Genomic DNA, 23,388 nt, shown 5'->3' with positions numbered 1-23,388 from the left:
CATTTAGGGTCAATGAACTTTGGCCGAATCGGGGGTATCTGTTGAATTACCATCATAACTTTGAAAGTTTATGGATCTGATTCATGAAACTTGGACATAATAGTAATCAAGCATCACTGAACATTTTGTGCAAGTTTCAGGTCTCATGATTAAGGTCAAAGGTCATTTAGGGTCAATGAACTTTGGCCGAATCGGGGGTATCTGTTGAATTACCATCATAACTTTGAAAGTTTATTGGTCTAGTTCGTTAAACTTGGACATTAGAGTAATCAAGTATCACTGAACATCCTGTGCGTGTTTCAGGTCACATGTCCAAGGTCAAAGGTCAATGAACTTTAGCCGAATTGGGTGTATCTGTTGAATTACCATCATAACTTTGAAAGTTTATGGATCTGATTCATGAAACTTGTACATAAGAGTAATCAAGTATCACTGAACATCCTGTTCCAGTTTCAGGTCACATGATCAAGGTCAATGGTCATGTAAGGTCAATGAACTTTGGCCATGTTGGGGTTTTTTGTTGAATAACCATCATATCTCTGTAAGTTTATTGGTCTAGTTCATAAAAAGAGGACATAAGAGTAACCATGTATCACTGAACATCTTGTGCGAGTTAGAGTAGTATGCAAAGTCAGCACTGCTGCTATATTGAACCGCGTGATGCAGGTGAGACGGCCAGAGGCATTCCACTTGTTTTATTCAAAGTCTTTTCACTTTCTAATTCTCTATAAATATTAACATTCTCTATTAAGTAAAATAACTGTCATGTGATTTTGCTCCTTTCTGCCTGCAAATTAAAGGCTTTTTAAAGATTGGGTTTTTTTATTATACATAATAAGAATTACCATGGCTCAACTTCCCCTATGTTGGCTGGCTCAACCTACCCCAGTCCGAACTTCATGCAATCTTTTCACTTCCTCACATTTCTTATGCATCCATCATGTAAAAGACTATGACAAGAATGAAGATCCATACCTGGACTAACAATAAGCACTGATCTATTTCACACCCTTTTCTACTTTTTTGGCTGAAATTTGTATTTTTCCCTCTAAAAGAGTACTTTTTATTTCAAAGTTGAAAACAGTGTGGTGGGGTGAAGGGTTATGTAATGGGTAATCAATGACACCACCACAATGTCTGACTCATTCATTATTGGCCTGGGGCTGGTGGCTCAACTTGCCCCTATGCTCAACTTAATTACCCGCCTTCCCCTATACAATGATATTTCATTTTTTATGTCGTGGATGTGATCACGGACGTTGGTTTTACTTTCATTGGGTTGAGTACTAGCCTAGAGGACTCCTTGATGACTTTTTTAATGATTTTGATATTCATATCAAAATCATTAAAATATCATCACGGAGTCCTCTGGGCTAGTTGAGTACCACCCAACACACCTCGCTCAAATCGGACCCTAAACACTCAGTATAATTGGGGAAAAATACATCCTTTAGAAAGTATTTTAGTCTTTTTATACCCTTGAAAATTGGACTGTAAACACATAGTTTTCCTAGCAAAATGTCTACCCTTTCATCATTTTAGTGTTTTTGACACCCTTATCACATTACGTACGTAACATCTTGAAAAAGAGATCCTTCTTACATGTGGCAAGTTTCGGGAGGGGGGTCACGCATGGTATATCCACTCGTCAATGGAAGTGCCCCCCCCCCCGGGTTTATTATTTTATCCGAATCTTGTCAGCTTGTTTTGTTTCCGTCGCGTCGATCATCATATCATGATAAATTTGCCTTTGCCCAACGATCTGTCCCTGAATGGAATAAACTCCCTCATCAAGTAGTTAAAGGTCAAATCCACTCCAGAAAATTTCTGATTTGAATAAATATAGAAAAATCAAACTAGCATAACGCTGAACATTTCATCGAAATCGGATGTAAAATAAGAAAGTTATAACATTTTCGCTTATTTCTCACAAAACAGTGATATGCACAACTCAGTGACATGCAAATGAGACAGAATGATGATGATGTCCCTCACTATTTTTTTGTGTTGTTTTTCATTGTTTGAATAATACTTCATTTTTACAGGATTGACAATAAAAGGACCAACTTGACTGAACCATATAAACAAAGCCAATTCCACATGTTCAGAGAAGAATTAATCGGGTTTTTTTCACTTGAGGAGAATATTTCATATTTCATGTAACAAAATTCAAAAGAAATAGTGAATGGATCATCTTTACAAAGTCAAATCAAACATGAAAGCAACATGGGAGATTATAAATGATTTGATTGGCAAGAAACCCAAAACATTACCCAAAGATAATTTCACAGCTCATAATCTTGCAATAAATTCAGAAGATGTAGCTGATACCTTTCATTCTTTTTTTGTTAACTTAGGACCCTCCTTGGCAAACAAACTTGACAGAACTGATGAAAATTTTGGAAAATTTCTTCCCACACCCATTAACTCTTCTTTATTCTTTAACCCAACAAATGTTCAGGAATTAATTGAATAACAAAAAATCTAAAATCAAGCAAATCACAGGGAATTGATAGAATTAGTACTGCCCTTCTTAAGCAGATCATGCACTATATTGCCTCTCCTTTGTGTCATATTTTCAATCTCTCAATTAGCACTGGAATATGTCCTGATTCCCTAAAAATTGCAAAGGTAAATCCTGTTTTTAAAAAAGACAACCCGCATGAAATAACAAATTACAGGCCTATTTCTATTCTTCCCAGCATTTCCAAAATATTAGAAAAGATTATTTACCATAGACTTTATAAGTTTCTAGATACTTTTCATTTTCTAAATTCTAACCAATATGGATTCAGGAAAGGACATTCGACTGATCTGGCGTTAATTCAAATATATGATAAAATTACAAATGCAATGGCAAATAAAGAACATATAATAGGCGTATTCATGGACTTAAGCAAAGCCTTTGACACTCTTGACCACCAGATATTACTTAAAAAACTTGAAAATTATGGAATTCGCGGAATTACACTATCTTGGTTTAAGAGTTATTTGTCCAATAGAAAACAATATGTAATTCACAATAATATTTCTTCTGATTTTCAGTTAATACAATGCGGAGTTCCACAAGGATCAATCCTAGGCCCCTTGCTCTTTTTAATATATATTAATGATTTGACTTCTGTAACACCTTTATTATCATATGTATTATTTGCAGATGACACCAACATTTTTTGTTCACATAATAGCTTAGAAACTTTAGTAGATATAATTAACCGTGAGTTACCAAAACTATCTTTGTGGTTTAAGTGTAATAAGCTTTCACTTAATATAGACAAAACAAACTTTATATATTTCAAGCATACACACTTACATGGTAACGAATTTCCTTATAATATAAACATAGACAATATTCCTCTCAAAAGGAAAAGAGAAACAAAGTTTTTAGGTGTCACAATAGATGAAAATTTAAATTGGAATGAACATGTACGTTGTATAACTACTAGTATACTTTACAAAATGAAGAATATAATTCCACATACAACTCTTGTCATACTATACAATTCATTAATATTGCCTTATATATCGTATTGCAACATAGTTTGGACAACATGTGCAAAAACTAAAATTAATACAATATACTTATTACAGAAAAAAGCAATTCGAATCTGTACTGATTCCCAATATTTATCACACACAAATCCATTATTCCATAAACTAAAGACTCTAACCGTATTTGACATAAATACTCTTCAAAGCTTACTACTTATGTTTAAGTACGTAAATAACATGCTCCCACCTTCATTCCACAATTTTTATACTCTGAATACATCTATTCATTCATACCCTACCCGTAACTCTTCAAATTTCCATTTAATTAACCCCAAATTGCTTATTGCGCAGAGATCCATAAGACACCATGGTCCAGATTTGTGGAACTCTCTGCCAGAGCCTGTTAAACAATGTTCGTCTCTTCACTCATTTAAGGCAAACGTTAAATCTATGTTATTATCAGAATACTTGAAGTAAAATTTCTGTGTCGTATCCTTTTTATCGTGAATTTATTCCTCCTTCGTTTTAGTCATTACCAATATCTTCATCTTGACCATCATCATCTCCATGGCCTTCATCATCATCATCAACATCATCATCATATCACCATCACCCTCAGCTATTTGAAAGAATATGCCCATTCTGCTTTATCAATGTTATAAATGTATTTATTCAATTAGTATAAGTTTGGGATTGTCATTTTTTTCAAGCAATCTGCTTATGATGACAATCCTTCTCCTGCAAATTGTGAACATCATATAGTTAATCATTTTTGTCTGGAATTATCTTTTTAGTAATCTTTATTTACAATTTATGCCAAAAATGCTAACATATTATGTTTATTATGTTATGAAAAATGTATTATACAAATGTTATGGATGCAGAAGAAAACAATAAATCAAATCAAATTATCAGTCCTCTTAAGTTTTGTTTTTCTTACTTCACATCCGATTTTGATAAAATTGTCAGTGTTCTGCTTGTTGGATTTTTCTCTTTTTTGTCAGTAGGTTTTCCTGTCCAATTTCGTCAAAATTTCAACCGATTTAATGATGTAATAATTCATTTTTCAACTAGTTTGAATGACCGATGAGATAAACATTTAAATAGCCAAATACTTCATTCAATTTGATTCTATTGGCACGCTATTTCACGGTTATCTCATTCAAATTAAAATAGCTGAAGAAGTGTTTTCAAATTCGCACTGGTACCCTCGTTTTCCTCCACTTTCATAACCATAGACTGTGCTGGTCAAAACCATGTTTCTTATCCCTTCCCCAAACGATATGAATAACAATTATGTAAAATAAAAAAGTACAAGATGATGAAAAATACCTACCATCGGCATAGGTCATCCACCCTCTCCCTGGCGGATCCAGGGGAGGAGTTCACAGCTGGCTCGTGCCCCCCCCCCCCACCCCTCCCTTCGAGAGGAACGATTAAATTATTTTCGTATAGACGAAATACCCTTATTCGTTGGTTAAAAACCTCCTTTTCTTTTTTTTTTGCTCGTCAAATTCCTCGGGAAAATGTGCCCCCTCCTTTGCGAAATCCTGGATCTGCCCCTGCACCCACTCATTAAACGACAAGTCCACCCCAAAAATGATTTGAAAAAAGGAGAAAAATCCAACAAGCAAAACACTGAAGATGTCATCAAAATCGGATGTAAAACTAGAAAGTTATCACATTTTAAAGTTTCGCTTAATTTAACAAAACAGTTGATCGGTATGCAGATTGGCAGATTGATGACGTCACCCACTCACTATTTCTTTTGGATTTTAATTATATGAAATATGAAACATTCTCTTTTTCTCCTCCTTGCCAAGTGAAACAAAGTTTTATTTCTCCCTCAACATATGGAATTACCATTATTTTAAAAGTGTATGGTTAATTTAAGTTAGTCCTTATTGTAGAATCTGTAAAAAATGTATTATTCAAACCACAAAAAAAAGAAATAGTGAGTGATGGACATCATCGACTTTCGCATTTGTATATCGCTGAGTTGTGCATTTTCGTGAAAAATAAGCGAAACTTAAAAATGTCATAACTTTCTTATTTACATCCGATTTCGATAAAATTTTAGCGTTATGTTTGTTTGATTTTTATCTATCGATTCAAACAACAATTTTCTAGGGTAGACTTTATCTTTAATCACTAAAAGAATAACCGTTTACACATAGGCGGCGGGGAAGCGGGGGGGGGATTTCTGGTGAACCCCCCTCAAAATGTCTATTGTCCCCCCCCCCCTAAAATTTAGGTTGATGACCTTTTTTTTGCTTGTCAAATATTTTTACATGTGTCCATCACAAAATTTCAGGTAGACCCCCCTAATTTTTTGGGCTTCCGCCGCCAATGCGTTTACAACCATATCCTATAAGTGTGACATATGAATTATGTCTTTATAAAATTGAATAAACTGATTCTAACTGAAAAGAACAGAAAAAATAGAAAGATAGGGTAAAATGGAATTGAGCAAAAAAACATGTTATCTGAATTTGGACGTTTAAATCGGATAAAAGAAATTGAAATGGTATTTTAGGCGAAATCAAACGATTAGTTCGTCGTTGCGAAATTAAATGACAACTTTTGGCCATTAACCGGGGCCATTAATTGAACTTATTTCTCTCTAAATTGAATTTCTAGAAAATTCAAACGAATTATATACAACCAAATTGAATGCTGAATAAATGAAAATGTCATGTGCAAGTTGACAAAATATTTCGAATTTGAACATCTTTTCATTAATTTAAAAGCAACTCTGGACGGGAAAACCTATAAAATCAACTTTTTGTCGGGGTGTACTTGTCCTTTAAGGAAACCAAACCCAAGGAGAAAATTAATCTTATTGGAAAGAGTAAAATGAGAGGAACAAATAAGTTTCATCAAAATCAATGAAATAAGCAAGTTATGGACATTCAAAAGGTCTTGTACTTTCTATATGGAGATCCTAAAATTGGCAAACATGCGTCAAACAAAATGGCTCATTATAATATATGTCATGGGAAAATGAAATTCACATACATGTATGTCAAGGTTAGGAGGAAATGATGTATAATATGTAAATAAAAGGGCAAATCTGAAAATTTGTGTACTAAAGATATGGAGGGTTGTCCACAAAATCAGACATTTTGAAGCATGTTTACCAATTTGATGATCCCCATATAGAAAATACCACTGGCGTAAATCCGTGTTGATGGGTGGGGGGGATGACTGAAACATTTTGGCATTTTTTTGCAATCATGTTTTTAGATATGCAAGGAATTGTCATTGGTATGTCCACACTGCATGGCGTTCCGTGGGTCACGGCATTGTGGGGGCACCAGTAAATTTTTTGAATCACTGAGTGAGCGCGCGAAGCGCGAACTGATTTTTTTTATATTCACACCTAAAAAGGGACATTATAATCAAATTTATGTAATCATGATAGGTTCCTGTCTTGCTAAACAATGCGAGCGCGAGCTGAAATTTTCTTATATTTTGACCACAAACAGCGAGATTTTAAGGAATATATTATAGGAATCCATTAAGAGTATGCATATCTCACCATAGTCATCTAATGCGAGTGCCAAGCGCTTGCTGATTTCATTAGAATTACATCTGAACACATGAAACACTCTTCGTAGTCATTGCAATCATGATTATAATATACGCATTTCACCAATCAAATATTGCGAGCGCGAAGCACGAGCTGAAAATTTAGATAATTCAGACCTGAAGTGGGGCATTCTAAGGTTTCTTTGTAGGAATTACCTAGGACCATATAGGTATTTCATTAACCAAATGATGCGAGCGCGAAGCGCGAGCTGAAAATTTTTCATATTCAGATCAGAAGAAGGGACATTTTAAGGACTGATTTTAGGAATTCACGAAGAGCAGACATATCTCACCAATCCACTAATGCGAACGAAATCACGGACAGGAAATGTTTATATACGGAGACCTTAACATGGGGCAATCACTTTTTGAGTCATGTAAAAGAAGCATATGTCAATATATAACTCAAGCGCTAAAAAATATATTTGGTTTGTATTGACTTGAAAACGTGATGTTTTAGTACAACAGGATTATATATATTGTTAAACAGACAATGCGAGCACCAGGAACAATGAAGACGTAGGCCCTGGGCAAATTATGTTTCATAAAATTATGATAAAAATGTTTCTTATGTAATGTAACATAAATAATTATAATATAACATTATAATGAATTACATTTTTTCTTTCTTCCCCACTACGTTTCTGTACCTTTCTCCCTCATTTCTCCTTTTCCCCGTTTTTTTTGGGGGGGTGCATGTGCCCCCATGCCCCCGGGAGTTACGCCACTGTATGTACCCCTCCGATATTGTTATATTTTTTACCCCATGATGGTTTAACGGTTTTATTATAGATTTTATTCAAAATGTTTTGACATTCCATCTTAATCCCTCCCCCCCAAAAAAAAACCCAACATTGATGAATTGGAAGAAACGGGGGTTTCTCTTCAATGTTATAATAAGGACAAAAGTATTTCGTTTGCAAATGGTGAACTGGCTCTTTATTTGCATTTTATGATCCAATGATATTGTTTTATTTATTAAGCGGTATTTTAGGAAGAATTTTCACCAACAAAACAATTATCTCTTGTGATTTTTTTTCATTTATTCCGTAAAAAGTGGGGGGATGTTTGTACAGGCCATCCCCCCTCCTCGAAAAGTGGGGGAGGATATTCCCCCCCCCCCCGGGATTTACGCCAGTGGAAAATACGACAAGACTTTTTTAAACGTCCATATTTGCCTATTTCATAACCGATTTTGATGAAACTTGTATTAAATGTTTTCTCTTGTTTTACTCTTTCCATTAAGATTGCTTTGGCTGGGGTTTCGGTTTTCGGTTTTGTAGTCTCGCTTGATAGCTTCCAAAAGCTCTTGCAAAGTCACCTTGAAAATACACCTCACTCCTCCTTATGACGTACATCTAAGTTCATCTTCGAGGTTGCAGAGCCCTCAAAAAAACTTACAGTTGTAGACCAAAAGTTTCGGTCTCTTATATCTCTTATATAATTGGTTTTTCCGCTGAACTCCGTTGGCTCTACCCAACAATTACAGAGACCGAAGTTCAAACTCGATCTGTACAGGGACTCAAAGGCTATATGTTTATTTGTAAAGTTCGAATAAACCAGGGAGTAGGAGTTGGGCGGCAGCCGAACTAAGTCACTTTGTTTTTTCTTTTAAAGTTAATTTTTCACGTTTTGGTGCATTTCTGGCCGAAACGGAATAATATTCCAGCTAGTTTTTTTTATATATATATTTATGAAATAAAGGGGAAAAAATCGATGAGCCCCGTCGAGGGGATTTTACATTGTTAACCCCCTTTTGGTGGCTGCGCGATCGCGAGCTAGCCATCTGTGTTCGAAGACAAATAAAATTAAACTCCTCGTAACAGACGGCGAGCTAGGCTGCCAGCTGTCTACAGATTTTCTTTGTTTGTCAGCGAGTCTGAAGACACCGTACAAGTACCGTCTATGACGCGTACCGAACGCTGTTCGACTTCGAAGATGCGATCACAGGTAAAATATTTTGAAAATTATTTATTCATTCAAACTATAGACTCTACCTTTTCAACCAATTTATATATGTTAATTGTAATGAGTTTTCAGAATAGTGCTGAAAACTTGAAATCCTTATACGGGTTTACCTCAGGCTGAGCTGAGCGGGCTCATAGACTAGAGTCATACCAGATACCAGGACTTGACCCAGGGGCTCCCGCCCGACGCTGGCGGGCGGGAGCTCCCTGGGTTAGATAGGACTCGGCTCCGGTTAGCCAGGACTCAGAGCTAGGCTTCTAAATTAGAGAGTAAAAATTAGTGCTGCAAGTCAGGCGGCATGTTCGGGTTCGGTTCGGCAATTTTTTTTCCGAACTTTGGTTCGGTTCGGGGTTCGGCAATAAATGCCAAATTAAATTTAATATATAAAAAATACAGATCGCCAACCCACAAACAAGTGATCTCCAGGATGATCTGTCATATATTAATTTATAATAAATTTTGTTTCTAAAAAGAATAGTTATGAAAATTGTTGAACTTTCTTTTGTTTTAATCTTTAAACAAAAAATAACAGTCATTTCTACTTTCTTTTGTTTTAATGAAAATTAAAAAGGAAAGAAAAAATATTGATAAAGAGAAAATCAGGACAGAAACAGAATTACAAAGATCAGAATATTTTTTTCATGATTATTTCATGTAGCTATGATCATGATCGATTACGATTAGGCCTGGGAGTAAACATCGATTAATCGAATGGTTCGATTGGCATGCCGCCAATCACCAATCGATTAGAAAAATCTACACTAATCAAATGTTCGGTAGATCCTGATTATGTCATTGGGATAACTCGAATACCCAAGTAATAATAACAAAAACAAGAAAACAACGATGACAATGGTTTTTGAATACTTCATACAGGTTTAAAAATTATGTTACCGAGGTAATTTTTCAAAAATTATCAATGATTGTATCATATTCACAGTTACACACCAACATGAAAGTGTTCCGAAAATTTTAATCCCACCCGACCTTGCCGTCGATACACAAAAGTCATTGTCTGCGTGCACAAAACAATAAGTATGATGGTGGGCCCCAAGTCTGCGCACATAACAATTTGAGTTAAGATTTAACATGAATTTCTTCTTATTTCACAAAATATTTCAGTTGATTATGTTCCTTACATCATAATGAGTTAGTGTGCCAAATATCTCATAAAATTTGAAAGAAATATATGATTTTCTTGGAAAAAACCTCGGGCAGTCATTTTCAGATTGAAAAAAAAATGGTACCCCATGTCTGCGCACTCATTCACTTTGCACTCGATTCTGGGATTTTTATGACAAAAGGCTGCATTTTGAGACCGTCACATGAAATGCCCTGAATTCATTATTTTTCCACCATTTTGAGTTTGATTTTTATGAATACCTGTCTATGCATTGTATGTGCAAAGTTCGTGCTCGTTGCGTATATTCTTTTACTAGAATCGCGCAGATACGCGGGTGCGCAGACTTGGGAGACCGCGCAGACATGGGGGAACTGACCATAAACACACAACCAGCTCACTTGAGCTGATTGGACCTTCTGATAGCCAATGAAACTTTGGGAAACAAAGAAGAAGGCAGTGGTTTCCTTATCAGGAAAGGTCATGACTTCAGAAATGAATTGACCCCTCCCCCATCTGTGTGTGTGTGTGTGTGTGAGGGAGAGAGAGAGAGAAAGATAGGGTGGGAGCCGGACAATTCCTTTCATGTTTCAAAACAATGCAACCTTTTTTATATCCCCCTCACACAATGAAAACGACATTCCAACATGCGCCCGTCTTCACCAGTACTTTCTCGACTAGTCTCCCAAAATAGACCCAGTTATACATGTAGGTTCAAATGATAAAAAATCGTAATTTTGAAGGTATTTCAAATGAAATATTTTGCAAAATATTTTTTTGAAATACATGTGTAGCATCGTGGGCAGTGCAACAAGTGGGGGCGGAGACATGGTGTGGGCAAGGGATGAAATTTTTCAAGTGAAATGCTCCACTTGGGGTCAATCTCAAAGAATACTTCATGAATGAGTTGTTTACGTCTTTGGGCTTTGGACTTTGGACCCAGCTGATCTGGGCTGATTCATTCATATGCAGGGGTGTGGCACTTGGAGGGATGCATGCATGATGCCAGAGTAACAGCATTGATTTAGGAAAGATTTTCATTGGAACAATATACTGAAAGATTTGATCTCATTTCATGTAGTTCCTTTTGATATAAAAATCATGGAAAAGGGGGAAAAGGGCCTACTTTCATTTATGCTGAACATGTGACTTTGATGGAGATTTCTTCATGGGGGGGGGGTCACCATAAATTAGGTCACCTATTGTGACTCAAAAGACGTGATTCCCCAACGAACAATCGAATCATTCGATTATTTTTCAGGAAATAATCGAATGGTGAAAATGACAATCGTCCCAGGCCTAATTACGATGTCATTGCCAACGCAGCTTCTCAAATTGGAAAGTGTTGATCGGGAATGTCGAAACAGTAGACAAACAACCTCCACTCAACTGTTATTATACCGGTAAAATTCACATTCCAAAGAATATGAGTGTTTTAGAAAGTCCCTATTTTCTGAAAAGTGGTGAAATCTGGTCAATGAATTACTTTAAAAAGATAAAATATCAGTCCATTCTTGGTCCAGAAAGATCGACGCTACGTAACTTCAAACATATTTCCAACACGAAAATGAGTACATGGGACTGTACACTGTATTTTAGTGTTGTGAAATCACCCGGCGTTGATCGTCAGAACTAAGACGGAACTGATAATTTATCATTTCATTTTCAGTAATTGACCAGATTAAACCACTTTTAAGAAAATATTGACAATGGAAAAACATTTCAAGTTTGGAATATGAATTTTACCTGTATAATAGCAAATGAGAGCAGGTTGTTTGAACTTCCTGTTTCAACTTTCCTTACCAACCATTTCCGGAACATCGATCAGGGAACATGCGTTGATTTGGTTTGAATTCTTATATTTTCTGTTTTTTCACCCTCATTCCTTCATCTCTTATTTATTTATCTTTTATATTAATATGGAAATTTCAGAAGGTTGGAATATATATACTTTACCATTACTTTGTCAGTCACAAGGAATTAATGTCTTGTCTTTCTTTTTTTAAATACAAAACAATTAAATGTACGTCCGATTACAGCAATACGTAATTCAACAACACTTTTTAACTGAGTTTAATTAATAAGCTTAAAATGTCCCCACATTTTATAAGGGAAAAAATATATTCATGTTTATAAAAAAAATTGAAAATGATAAAAATTTAATCAAACACGAGACCGAAACTGTCATACTTTGTCATTTACGAGGAATGAATTTATGTCTGGTTCTTTTCTTTATTAAATACAAACTGATTAGGTCCGATTACGATCACTATCGATTATGGCAATACGTAATTACACCACACTTTTATACCAAGTTTAGCTTCAAAATGTCCCCTCATTTTATCAAGAGAAAATATATTTATGTTAATAAAATATTCTTCAGTTGATAACAGTTCAATCAAAGACGTGATGGGAGCTATCATAGTGGTTTTTAAAAATATATTGAGTGGAATTCTCTTTGTGCACAATCACTAACCAATATATTTTTGTTTAATTTTATACTTAAATCTATGTAGTCATCGCACGTACGCAGTGCATATTAACATTTTTTTTTTTTACCGAACTTCCAAACCAGGCCTTTGCGTTCGGTCCGGTTCGGAAGTGCCAAGTTCAGCGAACTTCCGTTCGGTTCGGCTGCAGCACTAGTCCAACGGCAGCTATATTGGCTGTGTACAAAACCTACGGGAAATAAAAACGCGCGGAAAGAGTTCCCTCTCTAGCTCCCTTCGGGAGCTTACGTGTACGTAAGATCGTATCTCTGTGCTGGTGTGAATGCAGAATGCCCCAGATACTACTGTACGTTGGTAGTCAGGACGGCTTCTAAGGTGTTTTCATACTTTTCTGAATATATATTTTTTGGTCAAGTTGGATGTAATTTTTTTGGCAAGAGTTCCATACGCACTCCCCACTAACTGACATTACTGACTGAGAGTGAGACCTGAGTCTAAAATGACAATTGACATGGAGATTCAGAATAGTAATATCTAGCCCAAAATTATCGAACAAATATGATGAGGGAGTGGAAATACATACCAAAATATGGCTTTATTCCGTCAAATTTCGAGCAGGATCTATTGCGTGTAATTGTCCATAGACATCACATCCCCACATTCCTTTTCCTTATGACTATGTTATTACATGAAATGGCACAGAACTGGTAGCCTGACTGCTGGGATCCACAGCACTCTTCCAGAATCTAGGGTAAAGGTGAAGGGAGTAAATCATATATTTTTTTTCATTATTTCATACATTTGTGAATAATATGCCTCCCTTCGAATGAAATAAGTTGCAGCAATTAATACCTAATTCACTAAGTTAGTTGTCAATCCAATCTTTTTAGTCCTTGGTGGCTGAGTTAGAGGAAAAAATTTAATAAACCTAGTTTCATATAATAAAATACAAAAGAACAAGTGGGGATATGACATCAATTTTCTCATTGAATATTCATGAAGACACGCCATGAACTGTTTCACCAGAAAATTCAAAAATCTTTAAAATGCCATTCTTTGTTATTGTCCGAATTTTATGGAAAAAATTCAGTGTTTTGTTGACTTGTTTTTCTTTATATGTTCAAGTCATATTTACTTCAGCATAGAGTATCCCTTTAATGATTTGCTCTCATCATAACTGTAAAAATATAATTTACAGGGATGTTTCATCCTGTTCGCAGCCTGTTCGTTTGCTTCAAATCACCAACACCAATAACAAAACCGAACTTGAAATCAAGATTTTCCCAATCCCTGGGGTTTGGTGTTGGTGAATGGGGAAATTACACATACACATACCGTACTTGTAGATCGTCAACATCAGCTGTGATCCTCGGTTCAGCAGATGACATTCAACACCGGCGCTCAACACAAACTCTTGGAAATACGTCATATTTTCCAAGGTCAATCTCAACACCAGCATCATTTCAGGTACGGTTGTTGTGGCTGGTGTTGGTGTTGTCATAATACCAGATTTCTACACCGTACTTGAAATCATCCAAAGAACAAGGTTCTGTAATAGTTATAATACTCACTGTGTGGGGAAAGAGGTTGGCAATGTTTGGCTTATTTTCTCTTGTTCTTGGGGACAAATGTTTGTTTTTTGACACTGTCAGTTTCCATTACAACTATTCATCATATAACTTGACTTTCAAGTCATCATATAACTTGGCTTTCAAGTAAATTGAATTCTATTAATTATTTTGTCTAAATTAAAAGTAGAGGATGAAAAATGAAAACTTTCTTGCAATTTTATTTTCCACCAATAGACGGCATACACAAAAAATTTGTTTATCTTTCATTTTAATCATAGGTCCTATCTCTGTATAAGTTGCTGCAGAGAACAAGTCAAAGCACTTTTCTTGGAGATGTCAAAGCTCTTGAAGGTAATTATTTCTTATTTTCAAAACAGGGTAGTGACATAGACCAGGGGCATCCATCCATTTTTCAGATGGGGGAGGGGCAAAATCATGAGTCACAAATCCACATTACAAAGGCGCTCAATCGCACAAAACAAACAAACTCACACATATTATATCTACATATATATAAATATTGAACATTCTGAGCAGTGTTTGTGATCCTGAACAAGATGTGTTTGTAACTTAGTAATTACTGCGAGAGCGAAGTGCAAGTGTGAATTTTTTTATATACGCTTTGGGCCTGAAAAGGGACATGTTAAGGACTGTTTTCAGTTACCCATGAAGACAAAACATAATTCAACAATCAAATAATGCGAGTGCTAATCGTGAGCATAAGATTTTGTCATTCCAACGTAAGAAAAGGAAATTCTGGGCACTTTTTGTAATCATTAACAAAATAGGTTTATAAATAAATGTGGAGCGCGCATGATTTTGTACTATAAATCAGCCATTAGATTGTGACTCCTGTGATATTGACACAAAATTTCAACTTCTTAAGATTAATTACCAACCTAAACCCTAAATTGTATATTGCAGACTTTTTTTCCTTTTTATTTCAATCAATAATACACATTGTCGTACAAAAATTTTGAATTTGTAGTAGTTTTTGTAGGAGATATTTCAATTTGTTTTTTGTGACTTGCGTGACATGACACTATTGAAGATTCCTGACCTGCTTACTAATTTCCTAAGAAGATAATCACCAGATTTTGATGAAATTTATTTATTACTGTATGTTAAAAATTCATTGATGTCTGACTTATTGTTTTGAGTCGATGGCCATTTGAAAATGTGACACAGTAGTTTGACTTGTGTGACAAGTATCATTTTGAACTACAAATTGAGCAAATTGTCATGATTTTATACAGTGAAAGGGGCCAAAATTCATTCAAACTGAATATTTTTGGTTACTTTCATCCACTTTATCTTTAAATAAAACAAAGGAATTTTGAATTCACGTATTGTTACATGTATTTACATGAAAGTTTACATGTGAGACTACATATTGTAATCCCATACACCTGTATGTATTATTTATAGCATAAAGCATTCAACAATATTTTTCTAAATAAAAGTAATCATTCAGGCCAAAATACTTGACATCTACCTAAAAATTTACAATCAACCTATTTCCCAAAAATGCTGCTCATTTTATAATATGTGAATCGCGTGACTTACCCTGAAAATCTTTATTAATGTGACTCGCGTGACCGCACTTTAGGGTGTTTTTTTTTTCATAATGAAGGGGTCTCCAGTTGGCAATATTCTTTGCAGGTTTGATCATGGACCTACTCCAGTAGGTCCATGGTTTGATTTAGGACTACATGCATACATGTATGCTCCTTTTTATCAATTACAAATTATACTGCCTTTAGAATACTTTTAGTAAACTAAACTATGTATTTTTGTGACTGGCGTCAATCGCGTGACACATTTTCAAGGTTGTTTTTAACTTGAAATGTTGTCAAGCTCTGTTTAAAAAAGTGCAAAAAACACAAAGTGATATGTTGAAATGGCTATGAGATATGACAGAATACCAAAAATGGTGAATTTACGGACGTTTTTATTAGTGTATATCAAAAAAGTTACATAAAGATGCACTTTTTCATACAAATTTTACATCTCTTTAGGATCATGTATCTTGGTCATTTGTAGGTGAAAGGCAGCAAAAAACAACAACAGATTTACTCCTGTTGGATATGTACCTAGCCAAAAATGAATATTCTTCATTGATTGGTTAAACTTGAAATTTGAAGCCTAGGGTGTCTACTTACATGGAATGTAAAAACTAATACATGTATGTTTGGTTAATTTGCTGATTTGTGTGTAACAGATTTTTTTTTGCACTTATGGAATTATTTTTATTTTTTTTTTTTGGGGGGGGGACAAAACGATATTCTTGCCACCCAAATATTTTCATTGGTGGGACAATTGCCCCCCTAGCCCCCCCCCCCCACCAGATCAATGCCTCTGCTAAAGAAAGTTTTTTTATTGGGGCTGGTCTTTTGTTTTGTGTTTATTTGAATTTTGTGTGGCTGATATTTCACAACTTTTGTCTCAAACTTGAGTTTGAATTTTTCTTCCAGCTGCAAAATTAAGGATTCGGGATGAATTCAAATCAAATAAGGATGTCACTGATCCCAAGGCTTTAAAGAAGGTACATATATTCATAAGTATCACAATATTATTTTTTCTTAAGTTTTGCAGACTGTTTGGGTAAATTTTGTCTTTCGAGATATACATTGCATCCCACACAAAAACGAAACCAAGATTTATCGATGATTTATTATAACTTAATCACAAATACTATAGACAAATGACCTTCCACTTTAAAGCTTAGAATCTGTTCCATCATCTGAAATTACCTAGATTATTTCTCATTCACGTATGAGTGAGCAAAAATAATTTGAAGAGAGGATACCAAAAAGTCACTTGGCGGGCTGTATCTGGGTTTCTAAAAGAAAACCACATTTTCAAAAAGTTCAATATCTGCTCTTTGATTTGATACCTCAATTACAAAAAATGGTCAAGAAAAAACAAAGTTCTGGATATTTGAAATAAGGGTTGAATTTCAATAATTTCATAAAATGAAGAAGTTTTACAGGCTAAGGTCCAGACTCACTCGGCACTCCATTCTGTTGACAATCAGCCATGCATAGACGGTGAAAAGGCATTTATTTAATGAAATTATGAACAAGCATTGTTTCGAGGGAACATAACTTTTTTACTTCTTGACCATTTTATGTGATTAAGGTATCAAATGAAGAGCAGATATTAAACTTTTTAGGCATGTGATTTTCTTTTTGAAATTCAGATACCCCCTGCCAAATGAGTTTTTGGTATCCTTTCTTCAAATTGTTTTTGCTCACTTATGCATGAATGAGGAATATTGGAAATAATTTCAGATGAAAGAGGAGATTCTAAGCTTTAAATTGGTGTGTCATTTGTCAATTGTATTTATGATTAAATTATGATAAACCATCACTGGATCTCGGTTTCGTTTTTTGTGGGACACACTGTATATTGAACAATGGGCTATTTCAATTTTAAAAAATGATTTTCCATGACATGGTGAATTTTATTTCAGTTATATAATTTCTCATACATGTACATGTATGTATCACTATCATAGCCTTTCACAGACCAGCATGGATATACATTGCCAATACTGTTTTTTATTCCTAATTTTGAAAGAATATATAAATATTTGTATGTATAGCATTACAGTGTTTTCTAGCATGCTATTGATCATTCTTTATTGGCAAGGAGGATCCAAATGATTGAAGTGAATGGTTCTCTTGGATAATTGATTATTTTATCACATTATGAATGTTAACTAAGCAATTAGCTTTTTCTGTTTATCTGTTACATTTCAAAAGAAAGTGTACTCTTTTTGGATTTGATGTATTCATTTTTTCTCTCTACTAGTTATTGAAGACAGGTGAAGATGTTCAATTATTGCTCAAGACATCTGTTGCTCAAGGTATTCACAAGGAAAATGGCAAATACTGTAAGTACACTCAAACAATTATATAAAGTATTTGGTGTTTAATAATGGTGATTATAATTTATTTGGATTTTTTCCATTAGACTTGGAAGATAATGAAATCCTCACACTAAACACAACAAGTGTTTACCATATATGTGAATAAATTGGGAGATTGATAAAGGGGCATAGGCAAATCCAGGGGGGCCCGAGGGGCTGTTACATATAAGAAGGGGGCTTGCGAGAGGTCCCGGGTTCGACTCCCGGACAAGCCCCCAAAAATATTTGTTACGATACTGCAACAAATAACAAGTAAAATAATTTGAAATTGATTTCCCTTTTTTATTACAGGAAATTAATTATACATTAACAATCATAAATAAAACATAAATAAATATTGATCTTACGTCTCTGGAGATTGCGATAATAAAAGTTGAATCCAAAGTAAAATCCAGTGTTAATCCAAGTTGGCTGGCGAAGATAAGTTCACAATGATGGCGATGATGAAACTGATGTTGAAGCACGATGAATAACAAGAGTTAAGAGTCTCTGTAACGAGTTGAAATGTCCGTGAAGACGATGTTGCTGATGATTAACAGTCAATTTCAGCAATCCATGGGTTGAAAAGCATTCATTAAACGGGTTGATGATCTCTATGAGAACTGAGAATTCCTCTCTCAAAATAAATGCAAACAGTTCATTGAGATAGCGGGTAAATTATTCCACAGAAGATAAATATTCCAGATGGAAATAAAGTCTGGCATGAAACTCTGAGTTCTGATCTGATGAAGTGATCTGGTATGATATGATGTCTTTGAAGAATCTGCCAGCTTTATATACTAATTACAACTATTCTAGATCCTTCTAGTATTCACTATTCTAGAGGCTTCTGGTATTGTCTTTTAAAACAATATTCTTCTTTTTGGAGCATTCTACATTTCTAAAACATTCTTGAATGACCTCATCGAAATTAACAACATAGCTAATCATATTGTCCACTGGAATCCTATTGTGTAGCAATCTATTGTTTGGCAGCCTCCATTCACAAATAAAACTCCTTGGCCTTTAAATAGGCGAGGCCTGCATAACAAAAGCTTTTACAATGATATTCTGGAATGTTCTTTATCATAAATGAATGTAATTGCTCTTACAATTCTTCTTATATGTAACAGGGCCTGGACCCCCCCCCCCTATTGGCAGAGCAAAAAAAAGAGAGAGAAAGAGGAAAGAAAAAGAAGGGAAGAGAGAGAAGAAAAAAGAAGGGGGAAACATGAGAGGAAGAAGACAAGTGAATGAAATAAAATGAGCTAGGGGAAGACTTAAAAAAATAATTAAGAAAATCTTTCATGTCACTATTTAAGATTTTTTTCTCTCGCTTCGCGCTCGTATTGCCTTTTAGGTGATTTACATATCTTGTTCAATATCGAGTTTAAATATCAAGTTAATTTACAAAACAGTTTTTGATTTATCAGGTACCTATTATTTTTGTGTATTCCATAAAGATTTCAAAATATCCGTTTTCAGGTCTGATTGTCAAAATGTATCAGCTAGCGCTGCACACTCGCATTTTGATTGGCGAGTTATGTACCGGTATGTCTCAATATTGATTATACAACAAATTACTTTAAAATCCCCTCTTCATGACAGTGTATACAACATTTAGGCTCGCAATTTGCGCTCGCATTAATGGTTAATGATATCTGGTGCATCCTAGTAACAATTACAAAAGTGCTTGAAATGTCCAGTTTTTAGACCATCAGATTTCATGCCCTTAGGCATTAATAAATGAGATATTAATTTAATGATTGAATTGTCCCTTACGTTTCATCTCGCACTTAGCAAGAGGAATAGATAGACAGTCTTCAGTTTCATAATTTTGATGACAAGTCCTAAGGACATTATCATCCAGTTTCAGATCACAATATAAAAAATGTTCTGCTCGCGCTTTGTGCTCGCATTGTTAATGTAGAGAGATCCCCTATTACTCATTCTTTTCATGATTTACAAAACATGAATAGAGTGTCTCGTTCAGTAGGTCTGAATCTCAAAATTTTCCGCTCGCGCTTCGCTCTGACATCGATTGTTTAGTTAAATACATATTCTGTTTAAGTTATAAAAAATGCTTAGAATTTCCGATCTTTGGGTAAAAATGTAAAAAATTTCAGCTCTCGCTTCGCGCTCGCATTATTTGATTTGTTAAAACATGGAACATCTTCATGGCTAACTGCATGCAGTCTTTAATGGGTACCTTTTCCATCAGTTCATTTCTGCTCGCGCTTCGCGTTCCTAGTAATTATTTAGTTGCATACACATCTTTTTCAGGATAACAAACATTGCCCAGAATGTTCAAATTTTGGGAAAATATATGTAAGATTTAAAAAAAATATTAGCTCGTGCTTCGCGCCAGGCTCCCATTCCACAGAACGGAGACCATTGAAAGACCACTGAAAGACTTAAAATTGGTGAGGTCTTACAGTGGTCTTCAAGATCACTGAAATTTGTCATTTCTGTGGAATGGCTCAGAAAGACCCCTCAAAGAACTCTGAAAGACTGATGGATATTTCTTGTCTTACTTGTCTTAGACTAGTCCTATAGAGATCTTTCAATGGTCTTTTAGAGATATTTTATGCAACAAGCGATCTTTCAGAATTCTTTCCATGGACTTTTGCCTGGCCTTTCAATGGTCTTTCAATTATCTTTCAATGATCTCTTATGAGTCTTACAGTGATCTCCGCAAAAATCTTTAAAGACTGCCGAAAGATCATTGAAAGGCTATATTAAGACCTTTAAAAGTTCATCAAAAGACCGCTGAATGACTGCTGAAAGACCATTTTCCTGTAAGACCAATTTAAGACTGTTTTGAACCGTTTCAAAAAAGTTTTGGAGCCCATGAAGACCACGAAGACCACTGAAAGATTGGTCAAGACTTGTGTAAGACCTCAAAGACCATTGCAGGTTCATTGAGAGACCTCTGAAAGATCAACCAAAATTCATGGTCTTTCAAAGGTCTTTCAGCAGTCTTATTCTCCATTCCACAGAGTATGATACTATATATTTATGTTCATTAATAAGAATAAAGCTAAAAAGTAACTATTAGGACTACCCCTTCAAAAAAAAAAATATCATCTTCAAGCAGCCGATCAGGGAAAATATGGCTGAAAAAAATTCCGCCCCCCCCCCCCCCTATTGGTGAAGGCTGGATCCACCCTTGTAAGGGGTAACCTTACCAGCAACCAAACCATATCTCCATGGTTATTTGTGTCTTATGTGTATATTTATATCATGTTTATTTTCTTTCTTTTTTTTTCCCAAAACTCATCAGCACTGAGAATTCATGAACATCTTCTGAGGGAAGATAATGCACCCTTGCCATGTAAAAAGGAAAACAAGGATGCAAGTGAAACTAAAAGATGAAGTTACCATGGTGATCAGTGGATATCCTGCCTTTTGGGCTTTGACATGATGAGTTAACATGTTGCATTTTGATGTACCTTGGACAACGTGAGGACATTGATGGACCGATCGATGAGGTGCTGTACAGAGAGAGTATACAAATTTCAGCTTTAAAATGAGCTAGGAAAGTTTTGTCTGTATCAACAAATCAACAGATTGTGATGCATGTTGTATATTCAATATAAAGTTTGAGCATGATGCCTTCTGTTGATAGATCTTCTTTCATTACTGGATGATTATTCATATCTCTACTATTTATGTATACTCCAGGGCCTACTCCCGGGGGGGCCACTTCCATTCACGAGTGGATACCATGCGCGACCATAGGGTCTCGAAAAAAGCACCCTAAACACGTAATTTCCATATTCTGAAAATGCACCCCTTGACAAGTATTGGCGTGTGAAACCCTATACCCTCAATAAGTATTGGAAACAAAACGATACTCTTGGCAAATATTCCCTGAAATGAACCCCTAAACAAGTACAGGAATGTTTTATTGTTACGGGTCCTTTGGTCGTCGGCTTTGCCTTATTTGGTTTAAAATACGACCCCACCTTCTACACCTCGCGCAAATACGAAACGTGCCCTATCGTGAAAAGGACATCCTTTTTACTTGTTTTTTTGGTCGCGCATGGTATCCCCTCGTCAATGTAACTGGCTCCCCCAAGGGCCTACTTTTGTTTGGGGTGTTTTTATGAATACACACAGAATTACCCCAATATCATATGTGCTCATTTATTTCATTATTTCTCTCACAAAAATTTTGCAATATCAAACAAAAGTAAATTCATTAGTAAATTTCCTTCATTAAATCAATACACGTATTTTCATTTTGTTGATAATTGGCTATGATGCAAGCTGTATGATAACCTACATAAGAGAAGTGTTGTTTATGGATGATAGCAAAAAAATTACATTTCTGAATGTGAAGATTGCTTATCAGCCAAATGGAATAAGTGATTTATATTTATATAATGCATGTCTTGTGAAAGTGCCATTGACTTGTCAAGATGGCAAATTGTCTCATGAAAAGTTGTATGTCAACATGACGAGATAAGTTATCTTCTCTGTTTTATTTTTCACCATGCATAACAAAAATAGATTTAAAAATGTTACATTGATAATAAAAAAAATAATACACAGTAGGAACTAAGCATAAAGAAAATATGTTTGAAGTGCAGAGTCCCTAAATAACATTGTAGGTCAGTAATTTGTTTAACTGAATATGCTCAAAATAAGCATTAATAAAATTCAGAAAAAAAACTAAATTAAAACAAAAAAATAAAATGCATCTTTTGTGATAATTATCAAGTGGACATATGAAAATATGTATTGCCTATATCATGGCAAAAATTTGACAAGTTGGGATTGAAGTATATTTCCTATATAGCAATGGCAGGTGCATAAATTTTGACTGGGTACAGTCAAGAATTCATCTACATGTGGTTTGAATAAACAAAGAGAAATTTTCACAGCCACTTAATGGTAAGATAAAATTTTGATAATAGAGGATGTGGGGTTGGAATAGACCATTCAGATGGAAGAGGGACATGCTGAATGATAAGTTTAAACAAAGATTCATTATGAGAGACAGATTGGACAATGTTGCAATGGAATATTCAAATAAAAGAAACGGAGAGTTGAAACACAAGAGATCGATGGACAGAAAGTTGAATCAAAGATAGATGGTGAGAGATGCGGAAAGAAAAAAAAGAGATGTCGTGAGTGGACTGAATAGGAATGATTGTGGCAAGAGTTAATTGGACCTTAAAGGGAAAGGGATACTCCAGGCTGAAAATATTTATCTTAATACATAGAGTATAATTCAGTGAGCAAAATGCCAAAAATTTCATCAAAATCGGATAACAA

At 35.0% G+C, this 23,388-nt stretch overlaps 1 protein-coding gene and 1 long non-coding RNA gene across 2 annotated transcripts; one reads left to right on the top strand and one right to left on the bottom strand.

Moving 5' to 3' along the window:
* Positions 1-8,926: 8,926 nt before the first annotated feature.
* On the top strand, positions 8,927-23,159 carry LOC121410261 (complex III assembly factor LYRM7-like). Its single transcript, XM_041602220.1, has 5 exons — positions 8,927-9,033; positions 14,471-14,543; positions 16,667-16,737; positions 18,009-18,090; positions 21,389-23,159. The coding sequence occupies exons 1-5, from the start codon at positions 8,989-8,991 to the stop codon at positions 21,478-21,480; spliced, it is 363 nt and encodes a 120-aa protein (XP_041458154.1). The 5' UTR covers positions 8,927-8,988; the 3' UTR covers positions 21,481-23,159.
* LOC121410262 lies at positions 13,205-14,461 on the bottom strand. The gene is made up of 2 exons (XR_005969302.1): positions 13,957-14,461; positions 13,205-13,367 (listed from the first exon to the last, which is right to left on the bottom strand). It is a non-coding gene; the product is annotated as an uncharacterized LOC121410262 (long non-coding RNA).
* Positions 23,160-23,388: the final 229 nt, after the last annotated feature.

The sequence above is a fragment of the Lytechinus variegatus genome, chromosome 3, assembly GCF_018143015.1.
Source record: "Lytechinus variegatus isolate NC3 chromosome 3, Lvar_3.0, whole genome shotgun sequence".
In the NCBI taxonomy this organism is placed as follows: Eukaryota; Metazoa; Echinodermata; class Echinoidea; order Temnopleuroida; family Toxopneustidae; genus Lytechinus; species Lytechinus variegatus.
The sequence above is the reverse complement of the archived record's forward strand: the minus strand, read 5'-3'. Positions and strand labels throughout refer to the sequence as shown.